This window comes from Montipora capricornis, chromosome 1, assembly GCF_036669925.1.
Source record: "Montipora capricornis isolate CH-2021 chromosome 1, ASM3666992v2, whole genome shotgun sequence".
Lineage (NCBI taxonomy): Eukaryota > Metazoa > Cnidaria > Anthozoa > Scleractinia > Acroporidae > Montipora > Montipora capricornis.
Window position 1 is genome coordinate 3,134,030 of NC_090883.1, and position 11,559 is coordinate 3,145,588.

Here is an 11,559-nt window from a genome sequence, read left to right on the forward strand (position 1 = left end):
TACATGTTATAAATGTCAAATGATGTAATCTCCTACGTAACCGCGTGATCTGATTTTGTTTATAAATTGTAACCAACTGTATATTCAGGAGCACTATAATAAAGCGTTTAATGAGACTACAATTCTCACTCAGTGTTTCTGTATGGTAGAATAAGAACCCGTAAGAACTCGACAGTAATCTTGAATATCTTACCTGAATCAAAAGGCCACGAACTGAAATTTTCCCTGAAGACAGAGTTTTCGTTTCTTCCGATAATATTAAATTGGCAAGTTCCAAACCGAAATATTTTTCTTGTAATTCGAAAAAAGGTGAACGTGATCGCGAGCCCTTCGTCCGCGAATTTGGTCCTTGGTCCGCGAATCGTGTAAGCACCCCCCCAAAAAAATACCTGTGAATCCCGATAATTTCTGTAGGAACATGAAAATTTATTTATTCCTTATTATCCTTGATATATCTCAGCTACAGTCGTGTTGGAGGTCGTTGTGAGTATAAAATCTGTTTTTTTTTTCAGTTGCGTGACCCGGCGTCTCCCAACACAAGCTCCATTTTAAGACCGTATAGGTATTCGCGACATACAAAAGAAGGTAACCCGTTCGTAAACATGTATGAAGAAGATTTTAAAAATAATCAGTTAAAGCAAAGACATTTTTTCATTTGTCGAAAGTTTTCTTTATCTGCTTTGCGAGATTTAAGTTTTCTGGAGTCACAAGTAGTATAAGTCGCGGACCAAGGATTCCTATGCGAAAATTGTTGATATTTTTCAAGAGTCGATAAAACAAAAGTTTAAAACTCTGCAGGAAATTCGTTTCCAACCGCAGAAATTAGTTTATCCATAAACTGTTCCCGTTGCGTTTTATCTTTACGCAAGCCAGGATTCGATCCCAGCACCTGTGATGCCGGTGCAATGCTCTACCAACTGGGCTTTGAAGCCACTCAGTTGGGAGCAGATCAGTTTGTTGGGCTCATTTGTTCCGGTGAACGATTCAATGAATGTAATGAACTTATATTTGCAAAGCGGTTTATAGACGAAGCCCTTTGGAGCCATCAATACACGGCCGCCATGTTGCATGACAGGAAAAATGAAAATGTTTTGCATTAGAAAGAACATTTGTTCCCATAGGAACAAGAATCTATTATTCCTGCCATGCAACATGGCTGCCGTGCAAAACCTCTATAAGTGTCTATAACAGGCTATTGCATAAATCGATTTATTTTTAGATTGAATTTCCCGCTAATCATGATGAGACTCCTGCAGGAGCCAGATGACCAATCACAAGAAACTAACTTGACGTAATAGCGTCACCAAACCGCAATTGTCTTGCATTTTTTTGCAGAAAAAGAGATAGTACATGGGCTTCTGGACTGTAAGAATACCGTGACGTTACTAATGCTTAGTATGGGAGTTGCTCACTCCTAGTCATGGACTCCTGCTTAAATTCTCCAGATATAAGTGCCAGGATCACTTCTCTCTTACGTCTAAACATACCACTAACTACGGTCTAAGGATTTTTCTGCTTGTAAAACTGAGTTTACAAAATGAGGGGTGGTCCACAGGGGTAGTCCATGGACCGGGTCCAATGAAGGAGTCCATGTTTTGTATACGTCCCATGGAAGTTACGGAGCCCCAAAAGTAGAGACTTTCTAGAAAGACAAATTAAAGGGCATGTAAACCCAAGAAATTTTAGCCTGCACGGCAGGCGCTAGAAAGGGGAAGGAAGAGAGAAAAATTCGGCGCGCGCGAAACGCGTGGATCGAGGGAGAGGGGAAGAGGAAGCGCCTGCAGCCAGCTCATTGTTTATTTCGTCTCGCCCCCTCTCGCCCCCAGCAAAGGAGACTTTTGTCTGATTCCCTGTTGAAAATTCTCCCTCGCTCCGCGCGTTTCGCGCGCGCCGAATTTTCCCCTCTCCCTTCCCCTTTCTAATGCCTGCCACGCAGTCTAAAGAATTTCCCCTTTTGTTCACCTAGCGGTTTAGCACATATGGCAGGTATGCCATATCCATAATTATTTTTTTTAGTCAAGCCCGTTTTCTTCTCGTAAAAGCTCTGCGAAATTCGAAACATTCGCCATCTTGAAATGAAAAATCTTTCCCGTGACGTCACAGGTGGAACCTTCCTTTGACGGAAGTTGCAACGTCGTAAAATATCGACTTGTGTACGTAATTCGTTTTGGTTGGAGTCGCTTTCTTTTTTTCATAATGGTAAAGCGTTTTGTTGTTCAGTTTTGTAGTAACTCAAACAAAACCGGGTATACCATGACACAAATTTGAAGCGATAATGGGTGAAATTTGTTCAATTGAATAGAGCCGATTTCGTAGAGCCGTCGGTACATTCTGTTATTTGTAGCAACCATTTTTCTCCCGACTGTTATGACAACAGTTACATGGCAGGAATGGGCCTTACAAAGAAGAAGCAACTGCTTCCCGGTGCTGTGCCGACGATTCATGCCCTTCCAGAAACAAAGTCGTTTGAAGTAAAAAAGCGACCCCGGATGGCAGAACGCGAGAAACCGGAAGTGAAAAAAAACGAGAAGTCGCGCTCTTCTGAATTTAGAGGCCAAAAGAGTACGTAGAAAATTTATTGAAATGCAAATCTTCAGATTGACATGAAATAAATTCATTCATTCCCTAAGAAACCCTTTTTTCTTAGTTACTGAAAGATTGCCAGGAAGCCAGTTGTCCGGGAGCCAGTCTGAACAAATGCCTGAAACCGAAACCGGAACCAGTAGCGAGGAAAGAAATTTGAGTGATGCAGATGTACAGTGTGATATTGGATTTTGTTGGTTTGACCTTGAACGCAAATTGATGGCAAGTGTTGGTAAGATAGAGCCTATTAAAGAAGTAAATATTTGTAATAAGCTTCTGCGCTTTGAGAGCCGTTTTCATGTTTGAGCAAGATGCTCTTTTTCACTTTACAGGTGAGACTGCTGTCGACAAGCTGTCGATAGGCAATGCAGCGAAATTTCCTACAAAAAAGGAGAAAACAAAGAAGTATCTGTGACACTCAGTATTGTAATCAATAAATAAATAAATTCAACAAATCGATCTCACAAAGGCAAATCCAAAATAACATGTAACAAAATAAGCTATAAACCTTACTCATTTTCCCTTGGATTATCTGCGCCGTACTGCTGCTGCCTGTATACATAATAGAGACCTTTAGAACTGATGTACGTTTACGGCTAACCTAGGTTTGAGGTTTGCAGTTTGGCGTTCAAAGTTGTGAAGTTCGTGTATTTAGATTTAAGTAAACAAGTAGAAAGAATTTCCTCGATGCTCAGCGTTGATGTTTCAGTCAACGAAATACATGTAAATAAAACCACTGCTCTTTTGATTCTTTATTTCACATGAAATGAAAGATAAAAAGTTGCTTTCTATGTCTGCCTCGTTCATACGTGGGATAACGCACATGTAACTTCCACGTCATAAAGAGCTGAGGTATTAAAGTGAAAACCTACGTCAAAACTTACCCTCGAACGTGACGGCAAGCGCTAGTTTGAGGTTAGCCGTAAAAGTGAATCTAAAGAGGCAAATTGTCCCTCTGGGGGAGTCCATTTCGATTTGCGAACTAGAAGTGTTTAGATTTTTTCACCACTAGAAGTGGTGAACTAGAAGTCTTTAGATTTTTTCACCAAAAAATGCCGTCACGACATTCACAAACTTAAATTCAATCGCAACACTAAATTTTCCAACCTTTCCTCGGAAGAGTGGGCGGCGCTTAACGCAACGACATAGTTGTCAAATCGGCCGACAAAGGCGGCGCGGTAGTTGTTTGGCGGTCCGACCTTTACCAAAAAGAAGCTTTGCGGCAACTTTCGGATACCTCGTTTTATGCCAAAATCCCTAAAGATCTCACTTCCAAAAATCAAAAAAATCGGGCCGACAGAAAAAATCTGTTGCAGTGCAACAGATTTTTTTTTGTCGGCCCGATTTTTTTCAAAGACACCGCCAAAAATCGGCCCGACAAGTCGCACCGTGTAAACCGGCCTTTATAGTTAATCAAGAATTACCGGACAGTGTCACTAATCTCATCATCAACACCCCTAGAACTTCGTGCATTTACTTCTTGCCTAAAATTCACAAACCCAACAACCCAGGTCGCCCTATCGTTTCTGCCTGTAGTTGCCCCACCGAACTCATTTCTAGCTACTTAGACAGGATTATGACGCCTATCGTCAAATCTTTGCCATCATACATTAAAGACAGTACACACGCACTACAAATTTTCCGCGATTTCAATTTCTCCGGCCAAGACAAACTTATTTTCACCATGGACATTACATCTCTATACACAGTCATTCCTAATAGCGAAGGTCTTCAAGCACTTAAACACTTTTTCGATCAACGCACTGTCAAAGAACATAGCTCGGAAACGCTCCTCCGCCTTGCCGAACTAGTTTTAACGCTTAACTGTTTTTCATTCGCCGGCAACTATTACAAACAAATTAATGGTGTAGCGATGGGCACAAGAATGGGACCTAGCTATGCTAATCTTTTTGTAGGATATGTTGAACACCAATTTTTTAATCAGTACAACGGCCCCAAACCTGAACTCTACGGCCGCTACATCGACGACTGCATCGGCGCTATTTCATCCAGCAGAGAAGAACTCGATCAATTTATAACCTCCGTCAACTCTTTTCATCCGGCTCTTAAATATACCTGGAAAATTTCGGAAACTTCATTGGCTTTCCTAGATATCAAAGTTTCTATTAGAGGCAACGTGCTATGTACTAGTGTGCACTACAAACCTACTGATTCACACAGTTATTTGTTGTATTCATCGTCACATCCATCACATGTCAAGAACTCCATCCCTTATTCTCAATTTCTTAGACTTCGACGTCTATGTAGTGATGACTCCGATTTTTCCAGCAAATCAGAGGAGATGTGCCAGTTCTTCGAAAAACGTGGCTATCCTGTCTCTGTGGTCAAAGCGGGCCATCATCGCGCCCAACAATTTGAACGACAATCATCACTACAAACGTCACAAAAAGATAAGAATGACAGAATTCCATTCACCCTCACATAGGTAAGGTTAACTGCAATTTAAAATATAGTACTAGAGGCATGCAAATCGCGGCAAAGTTTTGAGGAAAATGAGTAATTCAGGTTTGCATGCCTTCATACTGCTTTCAAGAGCAAAGTATTGTTGTTTTGAATCAAAGTTGGGGAATTGGTTATAAAATGGAATTAATTTCTATAACTTCCGCTTCTCTCGTGTATTCATAAGTTGTTGAGCCACATTCCACACAGGATTTCCGTTTGAGGAAAAGATGATAATGTTGCCCTTGTGAGGATTTTTTTTCCATGGGAGAGGAGAGAGAGTGATAGGAAGAGGGTCTTTGTTTCAGTTAAACACAGGTAAACTTGAACAAATTTGAGCCCCTCATAGCGTTTTTTTGGAAGAAGAGAACATGGCTAATTTGAAATGGGAAATCGGAACAAAGGCAAAATATCTTAGGAAACGAGGGAGCATAAAGCAATTTTAGGGATCAAAAAGCTCGAGGGTAAGTTTTGACGTAGTTTTTCACGTAAGTAATTGGTAACGGGTCCCGTCGCCCACAAGTTAACTAGTCTAGTCACGTGACGTCCAGCAGTTTGAGGTTAGCCGTAAACGTGGATCTGAAGATAGCAGTTTCCAGCACCCATACATCGAGGCAGGTTGACTGAAAACCTGGCTGTTCCAATACACTTCATCTCTGTTTCAGGCTGGTCTTCCACTTCTTGCCACACTTGCGATGCTCGATTTCCATGCAGCAAACGCCCTCATCTGTTGTCGGCATGTGTTGACAAGTTCCACACACGCACCTAAATAATTTCACATAAAACACCCAACAAAATTCCGATCCAAAAATTCTTATTGCCACGGTTTAAATGACATGCGTGCTTTGTTAAGTTTTTATCTCAAATGCAAATAAATCACACTGTGAACTAAACAGCAGTCTGTGTTTCCGAGACGATCGGGGTCGCTGTCAACCGGTACGAAGTTGCCTTCTCTGATCGCTTCGCCAAACACTTCGCGGCTCAAATTGATAGGGACGTGGCCCGGAGTCTTGCACATTTTCGGAATCATCCCCATCACTGTCATATAAATTTAAGGCACTTGAGTCGCTCTCTTCTGAGAGAACATCCTCCGAACTACTGGTGCTTGCACGAGCCGCCATTGTTACGGAAAGCATGTTGAGCAATCTTTTCTTCCCTCTGTGACGTCACGATCGCTCGCTATTGTTTTCACCGGAAGTGGAATTTCAGTAGAAAATGAGGATATTCTTCGTAAACTAAGCCGAACTGAGCAAAACGCACGCAAAATTCGTTTTCCTCGCCACTTTTTACGTAGGGCAACCGGAACTTGTATTTTTGGGTTTACATGCCCTTTAACACTCCTGTCAACAAACTTGAATTCCGCACAATCACCGATAGCAGGAAAGCCCAAATTTCGTCATGTGAAAGAAGAATAATCAAGAAATCATCGCCGCGGGACATATTTGTTTTTGGTCTTATTTTACTTAACGATGAAATATGACATCATGTTCGAAAAAGTCGTGGACTAAGGACTTGGCGGACCAAGGACACCATACAGTACAGTACCCAGGGTTCTCTCTTCCTCCCACGGACAAGAATAAGACAAGTTTCAGTTCAGTTCTGTTGGGGAACAGACGGTCCGTGGTACGGACATACGTAACGTATTTTAAATATTTTAGAACAAGTTTTGCTTCTTATCTGGGTATATTTGCCACCTTCGGAACTGAATTCAACACCCACGCAAGAGCAGGTCTTATAAAGAGGAACATCAGCGAGACTTGTGCGATGTAAATGGTTTTCGAGATCATCCTCAAAGACGGAGCGAGGAATGATGAGTCACGTTCTAGTGAGCGATCTAAGTTTTGAGGCCCATCAGCTGATGGATGAATATCTTCGACCAGGAAACTCTGGAAGGGATTGGAAGACGCTAGCGGACAAGATGGGGTATCCACATCAGAAAATACTCTACTTTGAAAGCTTGACAAAACACGGGCCTGTCTTCCATTTGATAGAAGATTATGAGAGGAAAGGAAAAACGGTATCAGAGCTTGTATCTCTTTTGGAAGAGATGGAGCGTAGAGATCTGATTGAAGATCTTCAAATCCACATAGGTAAGGTTAACTGCAATTTAAAGTATAGTACTAGAGGCATGCAAATCGCGGCAAAGTTTTGAGGAAAATGAGTAATTCAGGTTTGCATGCCTTCATACTGCTTTCAAGAGCAAAGTATTGTTGTTTTGAATCAAAGTTGGGGAATTGGTTATAAAATGGAATTAATTTCTATAACTTCCGCTTCTCTCGTGTATTCATAAGTTGTTGAGCCACATTCCACAAAGGATTTCGGTTTGAGGAAAAGATGATAATGTTGCCCTGGTGAGGATTTTTTTTCCATGGGAGAGGAGAGAGAGTGGTAGGAAGTGGGTCTTTGTTTCAGTTGAAATGATTTAAATTGGAGGGTTACTTGTAGACTGACAAAACACATATACACAGGTAAACTTGAACGAATTTGAGCCCCTCATAGCTTATTTTTGGAAGAAGCCAACAATTGGCTAATTTGAAATGGGAAATCGGAACAAAGGCAAAATATCTTAGGGAACGAGGGAGCATAAAGCAATTTTAGGGATCAAAATGCTGAGACAAGTTTGGAAGTTGTTGCATGTTCTGTGACATAATTGAGCTGTCAAAAGAGTAATTCAATCGCATCTTTTCCCAAATGATGTACTTGTAGAAAAACATGAAACGGAAGTAATTTTCATGCCCCACCCCCCCCAAACTAGGAGGACCTCAAATTTGAAACTAAGCTGAGACTTCATGATGATAAGTTCATAATGGTTATTTGCAACCATACACAACAATAAAGGAATTTGAATTGTCATTTCTAGCTTTAGCCTGCATAGCTGGCGATATTGCTGGCGGGAGAGGCCTAAGCGGCAAAGCATGCGGAGGGGCGCTGTAAAATACCGCTTGCACAAAAACTTATGTTTTTTGGATGCCGCCCACTTTGAATCCAGTTACGAACAGCCAATCAGAGTAAAGCTGTAATGCACAACCAAGTTGCATATTTCAAGTGTCAATATTTGGGTGCAAAACATATTAGCAGCATGCACAGAAAGTGGGAAGATTAGAGATACATGTAGTAAACACAGATGTTAACTTGGAAAGCATGTAAAAGATAGATACACCAAATAAGCAAGTAAAATGAGGAAGACTGTCAAGTAAATCCACGAATGATTGCTGTAGATTATGTGCATGCAATCTGAAATTGCAATTCGGAGAGAGAGCTTTTGATATACTTTCTTCGATGGTCGACATGTGTTATTGATTTTCCTTCACAGAAGGGACCAACTTGACAGAGGCTTTATGTAACATTTGATTGAGGTGTTCTTGTTATTACCCAATCAGAAATTTCTGTTAGCTCAGTAACCAAGATTCACCCTCCCCATTCATCCATTCACTAAATTAAAAAAATATGGGGTAATACTGTTCCAAACATAACCACCCTGAAATCAAAGGTTAAATTTAAGTATGAAACAAAAAAGTTCATTCCAGACAATCCAGTGAGAAGACTTTGCCTTTGAGCTCTGCACTTAGGTGATTTGAAATTATCTGTAGCTTGTAATGTTGTGCTGTTTATGTTCCATTTGTACTGTGTCATTTTAAGTACTGTTATTATGTATCTGTATTGTGTATTTTTTAATTTTAGAAAAGGGGAAAAAACGTTAGAAAACTCTTGGTGTTGTCTTTTGAATCTGGACTGACAGAAGTCTATTGGTGCAATTCTCACAGGATTCCTGAATCAAGGCAAAAAATCGAAAAATGGAATTTTTTTGTCCTGGTTGTCCTGTTGATGTTGAAAGAGAGTCTTTCTGAAACAGAATCATGTGAAATTGAAGCTTACGATCCTTATAAGTTACGTTATGTTGACTGAAATCTACACTTGATAGGAAACAACTACTGGGTGACAAAATTATTATTTGTAATTATATTTACTGCTTCTAAAAAAAATTTTTGGGTAATTTTACTAGGAAACAGCTGAGAATTCATACCCTATCGTCTAATTTCTGCATGAGTTGTGGGAGGCCTCTTCTTGTTTATATGAAGGAGGGCCGCTTGCCAAATGTATTTTTGTTCAGATTCACAAACATGAAATCAGTTCTTTCGAATAACAATTTCAAGTTTTATATTACTTTTTTCTTTTGGCTGGTTTTAAATGTGACAGATACAATATAAATTATTGTGCTTTTTTTTATACAAGCTGAATTGTTGTTTCTAAGGATATGTAGATGAAAATGTTGAATATAAACATCCTAATACAACATTATGAATGCATTGGCTGAACTGGCTGAGCTTTTCTGTTTTTATATATCAGTTATAAGTTGGGTGGCTGTCATATATATACTGTACATATTAGGGAGGGAGGGGGGTTGAGATATAATGCTGGATAAAGCAGGGGGTTATGTAATAATTGTTGCCATTGCTATAGGAGGGGTAAGGTATGAAGGACTTTCCAATCTCTTGCCAACTCCTACCTCCCTCATGCACCAATAAATGAATACCCCCTTACACTGTATGTTGTCTAAATCCTTCTGCCTATCTCATATATGTTTAGTGATAAATGCATGATGGATTGATTGTTTTTCCTTTTAGCTACAAAATGAACCTTAACAGGTTTTTCATCGTAAACAATTATTTTTGTTTTTGCAATCTTCATCAAGTAGAAGTTGTTTTGAAAATGCATATATGTTTACCAGTTTTCTTTATTGGTATTGATACAAATGGAAATTCAAAGAACATTTCAATTCAATTTTCCTCTGCAGACAAAGCCGAAGAGGAGAGAAAGCAAACAGAGGAGATGCAAGGTAGACCTGGTAATTATTGCTTATTTATAATACCTTTAAGAAAAAGAAATTGACTGATTCCCATTTTAGCCAAGAAAGTGAAAGTTACCAATGCACTGTAAAACGAGCTTATTTAAGAATCCCAAATTACAGTGGGCAGACCGGCTGCTGTCTTGAAGCACAGCTGATGAGAGGAACGAGTGACTTCTTTACAAAAAAGCTGATGGTCATTATCAGAATTGAACTTGGTATCATTTTGAGTCTGAGTCCTAACTTCTGTGCCATTTAGGTTCAGACTGCATCACCTAACCCATTCACCCCTAAACCGGCCGAAACCGGCCATACTTAGTATTTTACTCTGTCTAATGCCAGACGATTTTACTCGTCAATGGGGAACCCCCGGGAGTCAATGGGTTAAGCACTCACTGAAAAACTATGTCCCATTTTAACTGAAAAAGATCTCAAAATCCCGATGCCACCTTTGAGAATTTCCTCATATCGGTAGCCAACAGGTGTAAGCCAAATTCAAGTATGCAAATTTTGTTTTTGGCAAACTGCAAATTAATGTGGGTAAGATGTTTGCCCCTTGCTGTAAACCCATGATATGGACTGAGGCAAAAGCAGGTCAGATGTGAAAATGATCATCTGGTGACTGTATTTAAAAAAAAAGGGGGCACGGTAAATGAAGCATGAAAATGTCATTTCAGTAAACAGAACAGTGCATTCGCCAACATCAAATCGACTTAGCCAGCTCTGAGTTTTTTTTTTCCAGGTGGATTTAATAAAGACTTTTTTTTACATTTAGTTTCAGAAGATCCTCAGGCTGTTGTTCCTGCAACATGTAAGCACTTTTCTGAAATTTTAATAATTGAATTATTGATGTACTGAACTGTAAGTCTGGACAGGATCATTGAAAGTAAGCGTAATGTTGATAAACCTTAAGGGGGGTGGCACTTAACTACAGAAAGACAATGGTTGCTAAGGAAGCTTTTTAGTCAAAGAGCCCTACAAATAGGTTGCATGGATGATTCTATGAAGTAACTTTTTCAATGAAAATCTGACATCACTTCAATCAGAAGGTCCATGCACAACTAGTCCCAGTCCTCTGCCATGCTTTTCTGTGAAAAACAGGTAAAAGCATTTAGGAGACAGGAACCATCCCATCTTTTTTTCGTAAACTGTAGCATGGAATTTCTATTAGGACAAAAAATGGAACTGATATTTGAAAAGTGTATCAAAGGAGGACATCATAATTTTTTTTTTTTTTGAGAAATCGTTTCTTTTAAAACCCATGCTACAGATTTTGTGATTGAATGTTCTCATACTGTTGCGTTACAGTTGATTTCACATTACTTTTCCGCGCCGCGTTGCCAAGTTCGTTGGGAAGTTGGGTACTAGCTTACGAAGTAGCCAATTACGTGGCGAATTAGACAATCAAATTGCGAACTTCGAATTGAAGTTCGTAACTTCGGCCGCACTAAACTTCGCAATTTCACATCTTTGAATCTTTCTGCAAACGGTAATTTACCTGCGAAGAGATGGCACCTAGTCCTTTTACTAAACAGGGAAAGGCATTGTCTTGTGAGGTCCGTGACATAATCGTAGAAAAGTGGTTAGAGGGTTCCAAACCATTCCAAATAGGGCTGCAGTTAAATTTACCGAGAAAGACAGTTTCAAATATTGTTGATCGATTCGTACGT

At 39.8% G+C, this 11,559-nt stretch overlaps 1 protein-coding gene and 1 long non-coding RNA gene across 5 annotated transcripts in view; one reads left to right on the plus strand and one right to left on the minus strand.

Moving 5' to 3' along the window:
* Positions 1-2,346: 2,346 nt before the first annotated feature.
* Positions 2,347-3,599, minus strand: LOC138050844 (uncharacterized). The gene is made up of 3 exons (XR_011132709.1): positions 3,468-3,599; positions 3,097-3,135; positions 2,347-2,963 (listed from the first exon to the last, which is right to left on the minus strand). It is a non-coding gene; the product is annotated as an uncharacterized lncRNA (long non-coding RNA).
* A 2,975-nt stretch (positions 3,600-6,574) lies between these two features.
* Positions 6,575-11,559, plus strand: part of LOC138038923 (myeloid differentiation primary response protein MyD88-like) — a 13,694-nt gene continuing 8,709 nt past the window's right edge. For 2 of the 4 annotated variants that reach the window (XM_068885047.1, XM_068885124.1), the window contains exons 1-3: positions 6,575-7,133; positions 9,839-9,889; positions 10,665-10,700. In XM_068885047.1, the coding sequence (XP_068741148.1) occupies positions 6,851-7,133; positions 9,839-9,889; positions 10,665-10,700 (370 nt within the window). In that variant the 5' untranslated portion in view covers positions 6,575-6,850. The remainder of the gene's footprint in view (positions 7,134-9,838; positions 9,890-10,664; positions 10,701-11,559) is intronic. The other 2 variants (XM_068885203.1, XM_068885274.1) reach the window with 1 other exon arrangement.